Genomic DNA, 21,024 nt, shown 5'->3' with positions numbered 1-21,024 from the left:
ATAAAAATGATTCTTGAAGCAAGAAAAAGCAGCAAAGAACAAAGCTTGCAGAAAAAAAAAATAGGCGAAAAAAAAATAGAAAGAAAAAGAAAAAGCAAGCAGAAAAAGCCAAAAGCTCTTAAAACCAAGAGGCAAGAGAAAAAAGCCAATAACCCTTAAAACCAAAAGGCAAGGGAAATAAAAAAGATCCCAAGGCTTTGAGCATCAGTGGATAGGAGGGCCTAAAGGAATAAAATCCTGGTCTAAGCGGCTAAACCAAGCTGTCCCTAACCATGTGCTTGTGGCGTGTAGGTGTCAAGTGAAAACTTGAGACTGAGCGGTTAAAGTCAAGGTCCATAGCAAAAAAAGAGTGTGCTTAAGAACCCTGGACACCTCTAATTGGGGACTTTAGCAAAGCTAAGTCACAATCTGAAAAGGTTCACCCAGTTATGTGTCTGTGGCATTTATGTATCCGGTGGTAATACTGGAAAACAAAGTGCTTAGGGCCACGGCCAAGACTCATAAAACAGCTGTGTTCAAGAATTATCATACTGAACTAGGAGAATCAATAACACTATCTGAACTCTGAGTTCCTATAGATGCCAATCATTCTGAACTTCAATGGATAAAGTGAGATGCCAAAACTATTCAAGAGGCAAAAAGCTATAAGTCCCGCTCATATGATTGAAGCTATGTTTCATTGATAGTTTGGAATTTATAGTATATTCTCTTCTTTTTATCCTACTTGATTTTCAGTTGCTTGGGGACAAGCAACAATTTAAGTTTGGTGTTGTGATGAGCGGATAATTTATACGCTTTTTGGCATTGTTTTTAGTATGTTTTTAGTAGAATCTGGTTACTTTTAGGGATGTTTTCATTAGTTTTTATGTTAAATTCACATTTCTGGACTTTACTATGAGTTTGTGTGTTTTTCTGTGATTTCAGGTATTTTCTGGCTGAAATTGAGGGACTTGAGCGAAAATCAGATTCAGAGGTTGAAGAAGGACTACTGATGTTGTTGGATTCTGACCTCCCTGCACTCAAAGTGGATTTTCTGGAGCTACAGAACTCTAAATGGCGCGCTTCCAATTGCGTTGGAATGTAGACATCTAGGGCTTTCCAGCAATTTATAATAGTCCATACTTTGCCCAAGTTTAGATGACGCAAACGGGCGTTAAACGCCAGCTCTTTGCCCAATTCTGGCATCCAGCGCCAGAAAAGGATCCAAAACCAGAGTTGAAGGCCCAAACTGGCACAAATACTGGCGTTCAACTCCAAGAAGGACCTCTACACGTGCAGCACTGAAGCTCAGCCCAAGCACACACCAAGTGGGCCCCGGAAGTGGATTTATGCATCAATTACTTACTTTTGTAAACCCTAGTAGCTAGTTTATTATAAATAGGACCTCTTACTATTGTATTAGACATCTTTGGATCCTGGATCGTATTTTGATCCTGTGATCACGTTTTGGGGGCTGGCCATCTCGGCCATGCCTGGACCTATCACTTATGTATTTTTAACGGTAGAGTTTCTACACTCCATAGATTAAGGTGTGGAGCTCTGCTGTTCCTCAAAGATTAATGCAAAGTACTACTGTTTTCTATTCAATTCATCTTATTTCGCTTCTAAGATATTCATTCGCTCTTCAATCTGAATGTGATGAACGTGACAATCATCATCATTCCCTATGAACGCATGCCTGACAACCACTTCCGTTCTACCTTCGACTGAATGAGTATCTCTTAGATCTCTTAATCAGAATCTTCGTGGTATAAGCTAGATTGATGGAGGCATTCAAGAGAATCCGGAAAGTCTAAACCTTGTCTGTGGTATTCCGAGTAGGATTCAATGATTGAATGACTGTGACGAGTTTCAAACTCACGATTGCTGGGCGTAGTGACAGAACGCAAAAGGATAGTAAATCCTATTCCAGCATGATCGAGAACCGACAGATGAATAGCCGTGCTGTGACAGGGTGCGTTGACCATTTTCACTGAGAGGATAGGATGTAAACCATTGACAAGGGTGATGCCTCCAGACGATTAGTCGTGCCGTGACAGGGCATTTGGATCATTTTCCCGAGGGAAGACCGAAAGTAGCCATTGACAATGGTGATGCATTACATAAAGCCAGCCATGGAAAGGAGTAAGACTGATTGGATGAAGATAGCAGGAAAGCAGAGGTTCAGAGGAACGAAAGCATCTCTATTCGCTTATCTGAAATTCTCACCACATGATTTACATAAGTATTTCTATCCCTATTTTATTAATTACTTTCGAAAACTCCATTATTATTTTATATCCGCCTGACTGAGATTTACAAGGTGACCATAGCTTGCTTCATACCAACAATCTCCGTGGGATTCGACCCTTACTCACGTAAGGTATTACTTGGACGACTCAGTGCACTTGCTGGTTAGTTGTGCGAAGTTGTGAACCATGGTATTGGCATCATGTTTTTGGCGCCATTACCAGGGAAAGAAAGAGCGATGAATTTTACATAATCAAAGTGTAATCACAATTTCTACACACCAGTCTCATAATCTCAATGAAAAAGTAGTGCAGTAGTTTTCAAAAACATTTTCAGTATAAGATGGATCCATTGATGTGTGCGCGCACCACCTGTGCTAGCGTTGCAACCAGTAGACATTTCCCTGCCTGTGTGTGCGCACAGGTGTGTGCGTCCGCACAGAATAAGATTTTCGCAGGGTTGTGTACGCGCACAAGGCTGTGTGTGCGCACACATTAGAAATCATAAAATTTTGCAACTTAGCGGAATTTCAGATTTTTAACACCAACTTTGAATGATCATAACTTCCTCTACGAAAATCCAAATTTTACAAACTTTATATCAAATTGAAGGGTTTTCAATAAGCTTTAATTTCAAATAAATTCCAATTAATTTTGAAAACCGAGGCAAAAGTTATGATCGAACAAAGTTCACCAAAAATCCATTTTTATCAAAGTTCACAATTACCACCATTTCTTACCATACACATTCCAACCCATATCAAACCATTCAAAACTCCATTTCTCATCAAAATCCATACTCTAAGACATATTGTACCATTTTTACTACTCTTTCCTTTGCATTTCAACATTCTCAACCTTGAATATCAATATACAACACATCAAGCAATTTCTTACCAACACATTCATAAATTCTCATTTCATCAATATCATTCTTCCTCATCAACTCTTTCATAGTCCTTAGTAATGACTAAAATACATATTCATACAAGTTCATCATACATTACATTCCAACCCCATTATCTCAATCAACATTTACAACATTAACAACCCAAACAATCATCAACAACATATAAATTCCAAACCTATCATATGGGACAATAGCCTAAATGTCCATGAATATTATATACTACATAGAGGAAACCAAAACCATACCTTGGCCGATTTCCAATATGCCCTTAAACCAAAGTTGAGCACAAGCTAGGCTTTTCCAACACAATCCAAGCCACCAACAATCACCAATAAGCTCCAACAAGTTCAATTACTCACCACTTCAAGCTATAACACACATAATTCACCATAATTCAACCTAGGGTTTATCAAACTAGAAATTTCAGAAGGATTTAATGGCTCTTACCTTTTCCAACAGATTTGGATGTCAAAACCCAATGCTAAGCAAGGATTAGAGTGAACCTAAACATCCAAAATCACAAAAACTCACTTAATCACAAACCCTAAGAACCAAAATTTTGGAGAGAAGAATAGAAAAGATTTCATGGTTACCTCTCCAGTTTCTTGTATGAGTTTTGTAGAACTCTTCACAAGGAATGCGTAGCCACAAACGGTGCGGAGATCGGAGCTCTGTAGCTCAAAATATGAGCTAGAGAAGAAGAGGGAGAATAGTGTTTCTTACTCCCCTTCTCCCCTTTCTATTTCTGTTGTGTGGGTGTGTTTAGTTGTGTTGTGGCTGCATGGGTTCATTAATTGAGCCTTTTATATGTTGGGCTTGGGCCCAACTTGGGTCCGGTCCAACCCGTTAGCGTTTTTAGCCCGTTTAAAATTAACACCCGGTTTTCCATTTCTAATATTTTTCTAAGGTTTTTGTCGGTTTTCACTTTTTCTCGTGCAGTACGGGGCAGACTTGAACCGGTTCAACCGGTTCAACTGCCGGTTCACGATTTTTTGCAATTTTTCGCAGAAATCACATTTTCTGACTCAGAAAAACCCACTGAGTCCAAAAATCACCTTTAAATCCTCAAATTCTCACTCTAACTTTTCAGAATCTAATTTGGGCAACATTAATTAATTAACCGGTTGATTAGTTACGGTTCTTACATCTTAGGGTTTTTAGTTTTATTTCTTCTCAATTTCAGATTTTCATCTTGCTTTAATTTAGTTTTCTTCTACCTTTTATTTGTTCTAGCACTTTAGTTATGTATTTCTCTAATTGATTCCTTTATTTTGCTAATTAAGTTTATGAGTTCATGTGTTACTCTCAATTTTCATTAATGCAATTTATGTTTCATGTTTCTTATTATTCAATTGCTTTATTATGGTTATTTCTTTGCTTTGGTTAGTCTTAGAATTTTCTATGTCTTGTCAATTTTCTATGTTTTTATTTTATGCCTTTCAAGTGTTTGATAAAATACTTGGGTGGATTTTAATTTAGATTTTATGTTCTTGACTTGGATTGATTAATTTGATACTCTTGAGTTATCAAAATTCTTTTGTTGATTGGTGATTGAAAGTTGCTAGTTGGCTTGAGCCTCACTAAATCTAGTCTTTAATTAGGACTTGTGAACTTAAGTCGATTTTACCCGCTTGACTTTCCTTCATTTGTTAGAGGATGACTAAGCAAAAGCAATTTACATCTACCATCACAATTGGTGATGATAATGAGGATAGGACTTCTAATTCTCCTTCCTTGCTAAGAGCTTTCTTAGTTATTAGTTTATTTTCTTGCCATTTTACTTTCTTGTTTCTTATTACAAAACCCAAAAATATGCTTTTTCATAGCCAATAATAAACTACACTTCCCTGCAATTCCTTGAGAGACGACCCGATGTTTAAATACTTTGGTTAATTTTATTGGGCTTGCTAAAGTGACAAACTATTTAAACGTTGACCGATGATAATTTGTTAGTTTAGAACTATACTTGCAACGCGACATTTTTGAGAAATTCTTTACTGACAATTTTTCTCCGTCAAGTGGCAGCGACGGCGAGACAACCCCCTTCCTCTCTTCTCCTCTTCTTCCTTGCTCATCTCTCTCTTTCTTCAGCGTGTGTGTGTGAAAGAAAAGGGGTGGCGACTGGAAATGGGTGGGGTGAAGGAGTGTTAGGGTTTGGGAGAGTGTATGTAGATTAGGGTTTGTGTTGGGGATGCTGGGGTTTGGTAAGATAAGAATTTTAATAACAATAAAAGGGTAGAGTAATAATTTAAAACCAATTTAAATACAAAAATAATTATTTTTGAAATACTATTTTATTCTCAACTTGCAAATTATTTTCAAATAAATACTAATTCAATGAAAATTAGAGATAATTAAATTAATTCTCCTTTATTTATAAAATAAGGTTCATAAGCTTAATGTTCAAATTAGAACATATGAAATTCTTATCATTTTCTAAATTATTAAAGATCCAAATTATAAATAAGAAATTGCCCAACTTATATATAAAAATCTCTGTAAATATAATCTTATGTAAATATAATAAGTCATAAGTAACTTATTATTTAATTTTCAAAAAATCTGGGGTCTTATAGTCGGATTTAGTGACGGCTAGTACTGGCGGAATTAGCGGCAGTTTTTGCGACGGGCATGAGCAAAATTTCGTTCCCATAATTGATTATCGTTGGTTTCTTTTTTCCACCACTAAATCCGACGATAATTACTGGTGCAAAATCTTATTTCAATAGTGCCAATTTTATCAACGGATTTTTCGTCGGTTTATTCCGATCATATTAAGGTTTAGTAAAATGTTGCGTTTAGACACTTTACCAGTGAAAATTTTCGCCGATAAATTCGACGGTAAAATTAGGGTAAAATTCAAACGTGAAACCCTTCTCCTTCATTTCTGTAAAGACTCTCTCTCTCTCTCTCTCTTCTCTCTCTCCCCTCCCTTCTCTCTCTCTCTCTTGTCGTCTCTCTCTCATCTCTAGTGCACCTCTCCTCCACTGAGGCTGCCGCCGTCGCCATCACCAGCTAGAGCTTCCGTTGTTGCCGCCGCTACACGTTGTCTTTACTATTGCTGGAACTGTCACTGCTTCTGCCACCACTATTGGTGTTCGTTGCCGTCGATGGTGGTCACATTGTCACTATCGCTGCCACGTCTTATCACCCCCACACTTCCACCATTCTACAGCCACAATCAGAGGTAATATATAATAAGTTCTTTAAGTTATAAAGCTCATACAATAATATATAATCAAGGAATATCATACACTAGAAACCCGATGAAGGAATAAAAGCTCAAGGACGTAAGAAAAATAGAGATACAAAAGCGCGAAGTATTCACACATGTTAGCCAAACGCGTAAGCACAAAAGATAAACAGAAAACATAGAGTAAAAAAGTTATATATCTATAATATAATATACAAAAAATAACTAGTCACAACCAACGGAGTTTAGACCGGCTAGTTCAAACAGAAATACAACAGAGTTTTGATGTTTACAACAGCTAACATCTTATCTGTCAAAGTTTTTAAAATACAAAAGTGAGATGCTACAAAAGTAAATCAAAATAGGAATTTGAGCCATCCTCTGCTTTGTCACCATTCGCAAACTCACCGAGGTAGGTTGCGACCTGCATCTGAAAAACAACATATGGTATGAGAACCAGGGGTTATCAATTTGGTAACAGTGCCCAATAGATAAGATATAAGGTTCTGGGAAGCCAAAGAAAATCCTGGACCGCCTCATCCCCTTGGTAAGCTGGTGTAGTTTTGTTCTCGACTGTTGCTGATGGATCTTTTTGTACCGTTGCTTCAAACCATGATGGCAAAGCTTGATAAGAAGCTTCCCAACCACCAAATATATTTGCAATTGCCTTGTGCTTAACCAGCCATGTTTTGCGGTAACTTATCGTATAATTGAATTTTAATTGCACTTCAACAATCACAGATTTCACCTTTAAAGATGGATCAACTTTAACCAATGGCGTTATCACCTCTGCAATTATGTCTGAGTTTAGCTTCACATGATCTTGAGAAATTGTTGTCCTGGTACATGTGTGACTACCATTGTACCGCCTTATAACCCAACAAAACTTTCTCTTAATAGGACTAGTCCTGATAAGCCGATCGCAATTTGTTCTATATTGTATACACTTAGCATAAAATGTGGTTGGCTCAGATTCACACACTCGATAATTCACACCCCAACGAATGGTATAATCTTTAATTGCTGCAATCACAGTTTCTCTAGAACTAAACTCCATACCGATAATAAATTCACCATCTGTAAACAACAGGGTCTATACCAATAATAAAAAGAAATAATTCTTACTATTACTAATAATAATAATAATAATAATAATAATAATAATAATAATAATAATAATAATAATAATAATAATAATAATAATAATATTAAAAATAAATAATCATAATAACAAATAATAACAATAATAGTAATGCGTATTATAATAAAGGCTAATAATAATTATTATAATACTAATAATAATAAAAATAGAAGACTACTTACCTGCATTGACAAACTCAGAAAATTCTGGTGCATTCATAGCGTCTAGATCCAAAGCGTGTATAAAAGAAGGCTCTCTTGATGGATGTTGGCTCGTTAGTGCATTTGTCACATCTGCAACGTCAGGCTCAACTATGATATCATCTTCGTCGATATCTTCAACTGGACCAACAATATGATAAGTGCTCTCGAATTCTTCTTCACTTTCAGTGTTATAAACCGTCCAATCGATGTTAGGTTCGGGTAAATCAACCTCAACTAATTCTTCGAACTTAACATATAACTCGATAACTGACACTTGTGCCCATGTTTGCTGGTTCATCGAACACATCCCGTGCATACTTGCATCGCCAACCACATACATTATTTGAAATTGAACAAAACCACCAAATACCAACACAGGCTATGACTCTCTTTTAATATTTGATTATCAACACATTGACAAAGTATACTCTTAAATTCCTCATATGTTATTCTAAAAGGAATAACAACATCATATGAATTTTCACATACAAAACTCACATCTTCAGATATTTGTGAAAAGATTTGATCATTATAATATATTTTTAAACTAACACTTTCCTCCATTTTTATTCTCTTACTATCTTAACAAAATAAAACACACTCACACTCAACAAATTTGTTCTTCCTTTTATAATACTCGAGGTATAGCTTTTTAATCTGAAAAATATAGTACGCCCGCTGTGTAATGTCAATTCACTCTCTGCGTCTTAATAATATCCTGTTCTTGTATTGTTAATATGCCCTTTATATTATGTGTTTAATATTAAACTAATACAATCCGTCTCCTTATATTATTTTTTAAAATTTTTAAAAATGTAATACGTCCTCTTATATTGTATTTTTTTATTTTTTTAAAAAAATCTGGCTAAAGCAATTTGTTTCTTGTGGATTGTTAGTCCCAAAAATATGCAAAATACTACTACATTTAATAATAAAGCATTACACCAAATTCTAACTAATATTCAAAAAAATTGAGCCGCGTCCTACATTGCAAAAGAAAAAGGAAAAAGGAAGAAGCTAAAAAAAAGAGAAAAAAAAAAGAAAAGAAGAAAAAAAGGAACAACTTTGAGCCTTTGAGAGAAGCATGTGATTCTGTCATTCTAAGTACTACCGTAGTTATTTGCCATTTTGCCTTATCTCTAACAGTAAAACGTAAATATGGATAATCTTGATCAAACTCAGCTCAAGTGTCAAGCAATGTACTAATGCGAGAAATGAGATATGATATTTTTATTTCACCAATTTCCAACTCTCATAATTTTTTTAAAGGACGAGAGGCTTTCGAACAAAAAAAAATATTATTTTTGGTTTTAATATTTAATTTTATAAAATTAATTAGTTTATTTATTAATAATTTTTTTTTAAAATATACTTATGTAATACAATAATTATTAATATATTTTTTATTTAATTTTTATAAATAAAAATAATTTAAATATTACTAATATTTTTTAGTTTTACATAGTTAATTTAAGTAATATATTTAAAAAAAATAATAAAAAAATAAAATAAAAATTAAACGGTCTTGATAATTATCTTTAAAAAATAACAAAATTTCTAATAAAAAAATTGTTAAAATTCTATTTAATTTTTAATGAAAATCAACAGTTTAACATGTTATATAAATTTATTTCATTAATACAAAAAAAATATTGACAGAAAAATTAATTAATCTCATAAAAATATAAATTAAAAATAAAAAAACATTTTTTTTTGGTTGAAAACCTCATTATTTCTCGAAAGCGTTTGAAATTTGGAGAACTGAAATGCTGAGATATCGCATGGCATGCGCAATTGTGCAGTATGGTATCCCGCTGATGACCTCAGCCTTCAGCAATTAATAAGGAAGTAACAACACATTACGCATATAAGAATCTGATCATCTAACCCTTTTATGTAAAATAAACGTCTTTAAGAAAAAAAAAAGAGAGAGAGAGAAAGAAGTCCCAATAATTCATAAAAGCTTTGACACTGAAAATCATTTAGATGAGGAAACAAGCCAGCAAGCATTTAATAATAGGAAGGCCAGACGAAATAAAAAAAAAAAAGCGCCATTTATCGACCTCGCGAATGCCCAAGGCGAATAAAACACAACCTCATCAAAATTTATTCACTCAAATAAAAATTTGCTTTCAACACTTTCCGGAAAGGAGAACAGGATTGCAACTGTGGTTCAGCTAAATGGTCACAACACATTTTATAAAACAATTAACCAAGAAAACAAATAAAGAAAAGAAACACAAATGCGTGAACAAATATCAAGAAACAGGGAAGCTCACAAATTACAAATTCAACCCTATACAAGATATTCTATGTTACAGAATGTGCATCCAATAATATAAAGATTAATAAAGATATGGTTAAATTCTAAAACCCAAACCAGGCCATCTCTTTGCCCCCTCCTTCTTGGTCCTCTTTGAGTTTGGATCAATCAGGTTTTCCAGAGATTTCGCTTTCCTATCTCGTGTCTTGCCTGCTTCTTTCAGGAGCTCAGCCAGCCTGCGCTTCTCATCTTCAAAATCAGGATTTGCAATTCCGAGCTTTTCTTCCCTCAATTTAAGCACATACTCTAAGATCTCAATTGCATCTCCCACTCTGAACAATGCCATCATGTTAGTTCAAGAACAGAAGGTTGCAGATTTAACATCAGAGAATATGTAGGAAAATACGAAAGGCTTGTAAACAGAATTCCCGCATAAATTTTCCTCCAACAAAGCATCTACTTACTACTTAGTTCCACAAAAGCCCATTTTGGTTGTATTTTAAATCGGTTCTAATACAAATGTTATTAGTATTCTATTTTTTAGGAGGGGACATTTTAGCAAAAAGTATGCAACAAACCGTGGGAAAAAGTAATTTATCTGTGCCAAATCTGGAGAACTTTGGAGCAAACATTCCAATAAGTAAAACTTGAAAGAAAATAATAATGTTGAAAAAATAAGTTTACCTTCCCATAGCATCATAAGTTGCTGCAAGATTGCTATACACTCCAAGAGTATCTTGATGGCATGGGCCACACTCTTGTTCAAGAATGCCCCTAGCTTCTTCAAACAGTTCAGCAGCCTCATCTATCTTGAACAGCTGCACACATGCCAACCCCATCTGGTTCAAAACAACGCCAAAGAAGGCAGACTTCCTTTCTCCACTGACCCTGAGTTTTGCTACGGCACTCTCAAAAGAGTTCCTTGAATCTTCATACCGCCCAATCATGTAATACATCACCCCCATGCGTGCTTCTATCCCAGCAATTGTGCTCTGCTGTCCTGGTTTATCCTCCAACAATTTCATTGCTTTTTGTAAAAGCTTCAGTGCTTCCTCAGGCTCATCCACAGACTCAAAAATGGCCGAAACTTCAGTCAAACCACCAGCAATCTCTTCTGCAGTGGTTCCAGGCACTGGTTTTGAGTATATTCTAAGAGCATTTTCGCAATAGGACTTGGACTCTCGAAGCTTTCCAGTCCTGTGGTACAAATCAGCTAGTCTTACAAAGACAGATGCAACCGAAGAATGGTTTTCTCCCTTGGCTGATTTGAACACAGTAAGTGCCTTCTGGTACGAGAAGATAGCCTCGTCAAAGCGACAGAGAGACATGTAGATGTTTCCAATGCTGACATCAATAGAAGCAACTTCATTGTCCTGTCCATTTGCAATCATCGCCATGCTGGCAAGGACAAGGTGCTCAAGAGCCGCTTCGTAATCCCCTTTTGCCTCGCATATAAGGGCCATAAGCCTTCTATCAGCTGCCTCTTCAAGAGAGGCTGGTTCGCTGTGCACACGATGAATCTCAAGCGTCTTCTTGCACAGTTCTTCTGCCTTATCAAACTGCATCGCTTGAACATTGGCCTCAGCCAAGTATCTGCAACATCCAAGACCATATTTATTATTCATCAGCACATCATCAAATGAAAAACCCACTCATCAGCCAAGCATGCCAATTAATCGCAGGAATCACAGATTATTATAACAACAATGAAACTTAATGCACAGAAGTACAATTTAGCTTTAGCAAATATCCAAAACGCATCTGCTAACAACAGATAATATCGGTAATTCCGCACCAGAGTTTCCAAATCCGAATCAATTCCGTATATCCCGCAGTATAATGCAGTCTCCAAATCCAAATTCAAACGAGAGTATAAAATTCCAAATCGAGACGTAATTAACCTTAATAAATTTATCATGGTGAAATTGAGATGAGATACCTGCAAGTTTCTCCAACCCTAGGATCAGTCTCGCCCAAGGCTTGGATCTGAATCTGGAGTCCCTGGTCGTAGCAAGAGATGGACTTATCGACCTGGCCAAGCATGGAGAACGTGTCTCCGAGCTGCATGTACCCGGAGAAAGCGGCGAGCGCGTGATCCGCACCTCTAGCGATGTCAGGAACCTGGATCGCGCGCTCAAGCACCGGCACAGCCTCCTCGAACCTCCCTAAGCTGCAGTAGATGGCGGCGAGGACGTGGAGGCTCATGGCGAGGTCGAGGCTGGGCTCGCCGTCGAGGGCGCATCGCTCAAAGGACTTAGAAGCCCGGATAGCGTAGTCGAGGGCCTTGGCAGGCCCGTCTCCAGAAGCGATGGTGTCGCGGGCTAGCTTAAGGAGAAATGGGCCAAGATCGGGGTTATCGAGAGAGGCATCGGAGAGAAGGTGGTTGGAATTGGGGGTTTCGGGAGTCTTCTTCTTGGATCGGGAGGGAGAAGGTGAGGGTGGTTTCTTGGGAAGAGGGGAAGGGGTTCTGATGGATTCGGATCTTTGGGTTGGAGTGTTGGGTACTGAGACTCGGAGGGGCGGAGCTTCCGGTGGGGTCTTAACGAGACCCGGCATGGTTCAATTGAAAGAGAGAAAGGGAAGGGAAGCGGACTTGTGCTTGTGCTTGTGCTTGTCTGTGAGATTTGTAAAGGGAGACACTTGAGAGGATAAGAACAAGGCACCACTCGCACCCGAAATCAGATGTTTCAGCTTAGCTTGCTTGTGTGAGCTGTGAGGGAGGTTTCACCCCTTCACTTTCACCTCTCTATCAGTCTATCTAATCCAGCATCTTTTCTATTTTCTTTTTTTTTCCCCATGCTTTATGCCGTTGCTGCTTCTGCTGCTGCTTCTTTTTACCTATCAGGTTACTATTGTAATTCAACAACCTCTCCTTCCTTCCCCTCTATAATCACCTTCTTTTTCTCAAGTTATCTACTTTTAATAAAACTAACCCCTTATCTTTTGATTCAGACTCTACTTATGATACTATCTATATAAGTGAAGCTCATAGTCATACTTCAGTTTTCATTCATATTTTAGGTAATACCGTAATAGTAATACACTAATACTGCCGAATTATAGTTTTTGGCCTCTTTTTTATTTCTGCCTTTTTCCTCCGAGGCATATGTCTCTCTTTCCTTCTTTCTGTTTCCTTGTCTGATATGTTATAAATTTCATCAATTAAAAGAATAAAAAGCCTGAAAGAGTTTCCATACGATTTGTTAATAATTTGTCCTCACCAATATATATATATATATATATATATATATATTGACACAACATCTAAAATATAGAATATTGGATACCGAAGAAATGCATTTTGGTTGTTGGCAAATGTATATCGATATTACCCCTACCACACTCATTATTAAATACGTAAATACGATTGGTTTTCTCTGTTTGGCCCAGATCTCTACCCTTCCAGCGGAGGAACTAGGAGAGAAAGAAGTTAGCCTGGCACTCTGGCAGACTTTAATTATATATTTAAAAGATGAAAAAAATTGAAAAAATATATATATATTTTTTCTTTAATAAAATAGGTTGAAGTTCTAATTTCGAAAACCTAATACCTTACATGGTTATAATTTAAAAATATTATTTATACACCCAAAATAAATTATTATATATTTATATTATTTAACTTATTTTTATTATATATTTTATATTTTAATATGTATTTTATATTGATAATTGACTTTTTGTGTATACTAATATGATCCTATTAAATTAGGTAGTATCTAATTAGTAGAATTAACACAGTGACTTATAACTTTATATGTGCTTACTAATTTTAAAAAAAAATATTATCTATACAAAAAAATTAGAAAAATAATAAAATAATTAATATTTTGATTATTTTAAATTTGTAATTTTTATTATTTATATTTAATAAGTCTCATTATTTTGATTTAAGAATAATTAAAATATTATTTTATTACGTTACAAGCTCTTTTATTTTAAAAAATCTGAACTATATTAATTTATCACTTGAACAACTTTTTTATTTTAGATAAATATAATAAAAAAATAATTAAATTCCTCTAAAATAAAAAAAATTATGAAATAAAAAATTAAGAATATAATTATTTTTTAATTAAGATAATATGACTTGCATACGATATAAATTATAAATTTAATAATAATTAATTCTTTTACTTTAGTTACTTTACAAATATTTTTATTTTAACATATATTTTCCTTAAAACAATATTATTTATTTTTCAAGAGTAACGTCGGTTTCATTAGGGTTGGATTGAAGTTCGCTTGCTACCTGCAACAACTGAAAAACTAATCCAACTTAATCATTAATTTTACTTGATAGGTAGACCATACGATTAAGAATGGGGAAATTACATAATAATAAAAAGAAAATTAAAGTGGTAAAGCAAAAATATGTTGAAAAAGTCATTGTCAAAATTTTTATCTCAAATTTTCAATTGGGTTGGGTAACATAAAAATTTAAAGAAAGTCTACGGAAACATTTAATTTGACGTAAGGTTGCGGTAAAAGTAATAGAGAACTATTTATTGTCCTATTTAATTTATTTCATTTCATCAGTTGCTACCTCTTTCTTGTCCATGTTTGATTCCACGGGTCATCATTGACATTTATGCATAGAAAAAGTTTAGGGGCCAGTAATTTTATCAAATTCTGGCCAGCATGTAACCATCAAAGAAAAGTGAGTCATTGGATGAAATCTCACATTAATCTCACACCATTAAAAGCCTCATTGATAGCTATTTGATGGCTGTAAATTCCAAATATTGCTGGCCTCCTAACATTCCTCTTATGCATATTCTCGCCTCCTCCAATTTTAAAATCTTCCTCATAAACTTCGTTTTATTGAACTCCCTGTGTGTCTATATATTAATATATACAAGTAGAGATTAGAGGCACAAACTGCGAAATGAAAGTATTTCTGTTTGGGATTTGGCTCGAGGTATAGGTCAGTTGCAGCTGGAAAGGCATTGATGACGTTCTTTTTCGATATGCTGCACCACAATTCCTTCCTCGTCCAAGCAGTGTGAAGTACCTGCAAAAAAAAAAACTCCAATACTTAAGTCAGTTTGTGATAAAGAATAAACAACACTGATGATCTTATTGGCATTGTATTTTTGTGTGTTGTTCGTGTTTTGAGTTTACTAGGAACGGATTATTTATGCTGGAACGAGTGTCTTGACTACCTGAGATCCTCGGGGTAGGCTCCGAGCTATATCGCGGATTATTCTTTGTTTGTTGCAATTGACTTGACTTGTCTTATCTGAGCATAACGTCGGGTTTAGTTGAGATACGGATCACAACCCCCAAGCTTGACTTGCCATTGTTGGAAGCAAGTTGAGCTTTTTTGTTGAATTGATGACGTTATGCTCGTTTGTACAGTATGCCAGCCCCCAAGATCAACAGGGTACCGACGTGCTGATAACCACTTCGTTTATTGCATTTTGTAGTTATTGTGCAGTTATGTTTCCTTGGAATCATTTATATCACGTTCTGTAATAAATGTTAATGGGTATCGTTTCAAGAGAATCATGACCGCCAAGTCCTTTGTGCATATGAACAGTTTAGTTGATCAGACGGTCAGGGTTAATTTGCCCTTTTTCTACTTTGCTAATGTTCTCTTGAACACTTTTCAGTTTGCTTCTGTTTCGTGGTGTATACAAGGTTAGGGGGGATGATGACAAAAGGTTGGTTCTTTTTCATTTCTATCTTCTTCTGTATGTTTTCTAGGTTTTGTAAATGAAGAAACTAAAGGATAAAGTAGTTGAGGTGAAGGATGGTCTTTATGAGTAGGTGCATGCGGACGTCAAATGTCGCGCTTCCCTTCTCCAAAGTGTAAAAAGCTTATGCATTTTCAATGTTGCGAGCTGGGTTTGGGGTGGGTCTGAGATAGGTGTGGAATTGGTTCCTTGTAATGCAGAGGATAGGGTTTGTGAAAAGAAGGGGGATTGGGCTTATTTCTATGCGTATACCTGCTTGTTTACTGAGTTGAGTGTCAAACTCCCATTCTCAGATTTCGAGTGTTCCATTCTGACTCAACTCAACTGTGCTCCATCATAGTTGCGTCCAAACTCTTGGGCGTTCCTTCGCGCCTTTGAGTGTTTGATGTGTTTTTTGGAGACTGCTCCTACGTTAAACCTTTTCTTCTCGCTTTCCAGGCGAAGGGGGTCCGCAAGGGTCTCTGGATAAACTTGAGCAGTTATCCAGGTCGTTCCTTTTTTATTTTGAATAAATCTTTGTTTAAGAGTTTCAAGGAGATGTTTGTGATGATTCGTTCTTCGGAGACTGAGTATCCGTTCTTTTTGGATTTTGAGTTGGGAGAGAATTTTCCTTTGTTCTGGTGCTCCGAGCCTATGAAAGTTTTGGAGGCACTGGGTCGGTCTGATGAGGAAGACTTACTGTTGGATTATTTGGTTGAATGCTTTTCTTCTGGAAAGCTTTAGTGTATTGATGAGATTTTAAAATTTGAAAACGACTTTGGGAGTTTGGAAAAGTATATTGGTATGGGATTCGATTCTTGCCTGTTTCCTTTTCTTGACCTAACTATTGATGATAATTTTAAATGTCATGAATTGCTTTGTTTGCAGGAGGTAGAGTCCCGAGTTTGTCCTCGACAAAAATGAGGTCCTTTCTTGAGAAGAAGAGAGATGGAAAAGATGCTCCTATCAAGGTCGTGAAGGAGACTGTTACTGATGGGGCTCAGTCTAGTGCTCATCCTCAGGGCGAGAAGAGAAAAATTCCTAAGCCGGAGGGTTCGCTTGAGATCCTCTCCAATTTTGACGTTACTGTTGGCTCCGAGGTTAGGAGTGGTGTTAAGAGACAAGTACCATTGCATGGTTTTGTTGCTGGTGGGAGTTCAGAATCCGTATGGAGTGATCGTTTCCCTTTTTCCTCTCTCTCAGATAGGGTCGCTCAAAGCCCCATGACAGGCAAATTTTTTCCTATCCTTGCTTCCTATCGCTCTTCCTCAACTAAATCCAATTCGGCACTTCGCACTTCGTTGTTTGCATCTTCATTGAAATGGTTTGTTCTGATTGATTGATGCGTGAGCATCTTTCCTATCTTTTCCTAGTGAATTTGCTTCTAATTTGTTGAGTTTAATAAAGAATTAATTATCTTTTAGCCAATATGGATACTACTTTGAGTCTTTTGTAATTTTGTTTATTTTAGGTAGCGTTTGGCTGGATTTGATGGAGTTTCTGTAGCACGAGAATCAAAGGAGATGGCAGCAAGGAGTGACGCGTACGCGTGATTTGAAGATTTGCACAGCGACGCGTGCGCGTGATTGACGCGTCCGTCTGACTCGTGGAAAAGATCATCGACGCGTACGCGTGACATGCGCCACGTGCAGAAAACGCAGAAAAACGCTGGAGGCGATTTCTGGGCTGTTTTGACCCAATTTCTAGCCCAGAAAACACATATTAGAAGCTGCAGAATGGACAAAACAAGTGGTCTCCACCCATCAACTGAAGACTTGTTAATTAATTCAAATTTAAATTCAAATATTATTTTTAAGAAAAGATATGATTTTAGTTTTAGATAATAGATTTTAAATTATTAGGATTAGATATAAAAGGGATTCCAACAGGGTGGTTCCAACACAACATTATTCCATTCCAATTTACAATCCTAGTTTTTTACTCTGAACCATGAGCAACTAAACCTCCACTGTTAAGATTAGGAGCTCTGTCTATTTGTATGGATTGATTTTATTGCTTTTTCTATTTTAATTCAGGTATGAATTTATAATTTAAGAATTATTTTTGCTCTTTATCTTGTGAATTTGGGTGGAACGGAAGTATGACCCTCTTTCTATTTGAGTTCTTGTATAACTTGGAAAAGCTCTTTACTTGAACAACATCTTGAAAACATATTCTCCTAAATTTTAATTATCTGGATTTAACGGGATACGTGACATATAATCCTTTTACTTTTTTGGGTAATTAGAGTTTTTGTGGCATATAAACTGGAATTTAATCATGCAGCTTCTAATTGGAATTAATTAACCAAGAAATTGGCAGTTAATAAATTTTAGAGGAGACTAGAAAGGTCTAAGGAATTAGGGTCTAGTCATATATAGTTTGCTATAAATTAAATCCTACATGATTAAAATAGTTAGTAAGAAAAGTTAATCTGGAAAAATAGATAACCCTGAAACCTTAACTGTTTTCTCCAAATTTTCTTCCCAACTCATTTACTTGCCTTCCTTCAATATTCTTTATATTTTTTAATGTCTTTTATATTGCCCAAACATTACTTTCTGTTTGCCTGATGATGAGCAGATAATTTATACCCTTTTTGGCATTATTTTTACATAATTTTTAGCATATTTTAGTTACTTTTTATTATATTTTTATTAGTTTTTATTTTAAAATCACATTTCTGGACTTTACTATGAGTTTGTGTGTTTTTCTGTGATTTCAGGTATTTTCTGGCTGAAATTGAGGGACCTGAGCAAAAATCTGATTCAGAGGCTGAAAAAGGACTACAGATACTGTTGGATTCTGACCTCTCTGCACTCAAAATATATTTTCTGGAGCTACAGAATTCCAATTTATTTTCTATTTTTCGTTTCCTATGCCTTATGTTTTATTTATGTTTGTGTCTTTATTACATGATTATTAATGTCTATTGTCTATGTCTTAAAGCTATGAATGTCCTATGAATCCATCACCTTTCTTAAATGAAAAATGTTTTTAATTGCAAAAGAACAAGAAGTACATGGTTTCAAATTCTATCTTGAAATTAGTTATTATTTTGATGTGGTGACAATACCTTTTGTTTTCTGAATGAATGCTTGAACAGTGCATATTTTTGAATTTGTTATTTATGAATGTTAAAATTGTTGGCTCTTGAAAGAACAATGAAAAGGAGAAATGTTGTTGATAATCTGAAAAATCATAAAATTAATTCTTGAAGCAAGAAAAAGCAGTGAATAGAAAAAGCTTGCAAAAAAAATATTTGAAAAAAAAGAAAAAAAAGAGAAAGAGAAAGAAAAATCAACCAGAAAAAGCCAGTAACCCTTTAAACCAAAAGGCAAGGGTAGAAAAAGGATCCAAGGCTTTGAGCATTAATGGATAAGAGGGCTCAAAGGAATAAAATCCTGGCCTAAGCGGCTAAACCAAGCTGTCCCTAACCACGTGCTTGTGGCGTGAAGGTATCAAGTGAAAAGCTTGAGACCGAGCGGTTAAAGTCGTGGTCCAAAGCAAAAAGAGTGTGCTTAAGAGCTCTGGACACCTCTAACTAGGGACTCTAGCAAAGTTGAGTCACAATCTGAAAAGGTTCACCCAGTTATGTGTCTATGGCATTTATGTATCCGGTGGTAATACTGCAAAACAAAATGCTTAGGGTCACGGCCAAGACTCATAAAGTAGCTGTGTTCAAGAATCAACATACTGAACTAGGAGAATCAATAACACTATCTGAATTTTGAGTTCCTATAGATGCCAATCATTCTGAACTTCAAAGGATAAAGTGAGATGCCAAAACTGTTCAGAAGCAAAAAGGCTACAAGTCCCGCTCATCTAATTGAAGCTAATCTTCGTTGATAAGTTTGGAATTCATTGTATATTCTCTTCTTTTTATCCTATTTTGTTTTTAGTTGCTTGGGGACAAGCAACAATTTAAGTTTGGTGTTGTGATGAGCGGATAATTTATACCCTTTTTGGCATTATTTTTACATAGTTTTTAGCATGTTTTAGTTACTTTTTATTATATTTTTATTAGTTTTTATTTTAAAATCACATTTCTGGACTTTACTATGAGTTTGTGTATTTTTCTGTGATATCAGGTATTTTTTGGCTGAAATTGAGGGACCTGAGCAAAAATCTGATTCAGAGGCTGAAAAAGGACTGCAGATGTTGTTAGATTCTGACCTCCCTGCACTCGAAATGGATTTTCTGGAGCTACAGAAGCCCAATTGGTGCACTCTCAATTGTGTTAAAAAGTAGACATCCTGGGCTTTCCATAAATATATAATAGTTCATACTTTGCCCGAGATTTGATGGCCCAAACTGGCATCCAAGGCTAGCCTAAAACATCTTGGCGTAAAACGCCCAAACTGGCACTAGAATTGGAGTTAAACGCCCAAACTGGCACCAAAGCTCTAGGAAAAGCCCAAGCATGAAAACTATTTAATGCTCAGCCCAAGCACACACTAAGTGAGCCCCGGAAGTAGATTTCTGCACTATCTGCACTTAGTTACTCATTTTCTGTAACCATAGGCTACTAGTTTAGTATAAAAACTACTTTTAGAGATTTATTTTATATCTTTATATCGTATTTGGTAGAGCTTTTTGCTATTGTACACGTTTGGAGAGGCTGGCCTCACGGCCATGCCTAGACCTTTTTCACTTATATATTTTCTACGGTGGAGTTTCTACACCCCATAGATTAAGGTGTGGAGCTTTGCTGTTCTTCATGAATTAATGCAAGTACTATTGTTTTTTCTTCAATTCACGCCTACTTCTTCTCCAAGATACTCTTGTTCTTAATTCAGTTAAGTCAAAATAAAGGGGTGACCCGTGACAATCACCCAATCTTCGTTGCTCGCTTAGCCAAGATCGCGTGCCTGACAACCACAAAGCGGTCTACATGATGTTCAACGTAGTCATTGGACGACAGCCGGAGTATATTCTCTTGGGTCCCTAATCACGATTCACATTGTCTCTCCTGACAACAGAGCATTTGAATCTGAGATTAGAACCTTCGTGGTATAGGCCAGAACCATTGGCAGCATTCCTGAGATCCGGAAAGTCTAAACCTTGTCTGTGGTATTCTGAGTAGGATCTGGGAAGGGATGACTGTGACGAGCTTTAAACTTGCGAATGTTGGGCGCAGTGACAGTGTGCAAAAGGACAATGGTCCTATTCTGACGCTAGCGGGAACCGACAGATGATTAGCTGTGCGGTGATAGCGCATATGGATTTATTTTCATCCGAGAGGATCATACAGCTTGCCATGGAAGGAGATAACGCATGGTTGGAAGAAGGCAGTAGGAAAACAGAAGTTCAGTAGCAACAAAGCATCTCCAGACGCTTATCTGAAATTCCCACCAATGAATTACATAAGTATCTCTATTTTACTTTATGTTTTATTTATATTTTAA

The 21,024-nt window shown here is 36.0% G+C and overlaps 1 protein-coding gene across 1 annotated transcript; it reads right to left on the bottom strand.

The window, feature by feature from the left end:
- Positions 1-9,847: 9,847 nt before the first annotated feature.
- On the bottom strand, positions 9,848-13,157 carry LOC112732404 (protein KINESIN LIGHT CHAIN-RELATED 1). Its single transcript, XM_025781117.3, has 3 exons — positions 11,878-13,157; positions 10,623-11,531; positions 9,848-10,270 (listed from the first exon to the last, which is right to left on the bottom strand). Exons 1-3 carry the CDS (start codon positions 12,492-12,494, stop codon positions 10,036-10,038), a joined length of 1,761 nt encoding a protein of 586 aa, XP_025636902.1. The 5' UTR covers positions 12,495-13,157; the 3' UTR covers positions 9,848-10,035.
- Between the last annotated feature and the right edge of the window lie 7,867 nt (positions 13,158-21,024).

The sequence above is a fragment of the Arachis hypogaea genome, chromosome 13 (genome assembly GCF_003086295.3).
Source record: "Arachis hypogaea cultivar Tifrunner chromosome 13, arahy.Tifrunner.gnm2.J5K5, whole genome shotgun sequence".
NCBI classification, from domain to species: Eukaryota; Viridiplantae; Streptophyta; class Magnoliopsida; order Fabales; family Fabaceae; genus Arachis; species Arachis hypogaea.
This window is presented reverse-complemented; position numbering and strand designations above follow the sequence as displayed.

Coding starts and splice junctions, on each gene's coding strand:
- LOC112732404 (XM_025781117.3), bottom strand. CDS start 12,494: ATGCCGGGTCTCGTTAAGACCCCACCGGAAGCTCCGCCCCTCCGAGTC. Junction 11,532..11,877: donor AGGGTTGGAGAAACTTGCAG/GTATCTCATCTC, acceptor TGGATGTTGCAG/ATACTTGGCTGAGGCCAATG. Junction 10,271..10,622: donor ACTTATGATGCTATGGGAAG/GTAAACTTATTT, acceptor GGCATTGTTCAG/AGTGGGAGATGCAATTGAGA.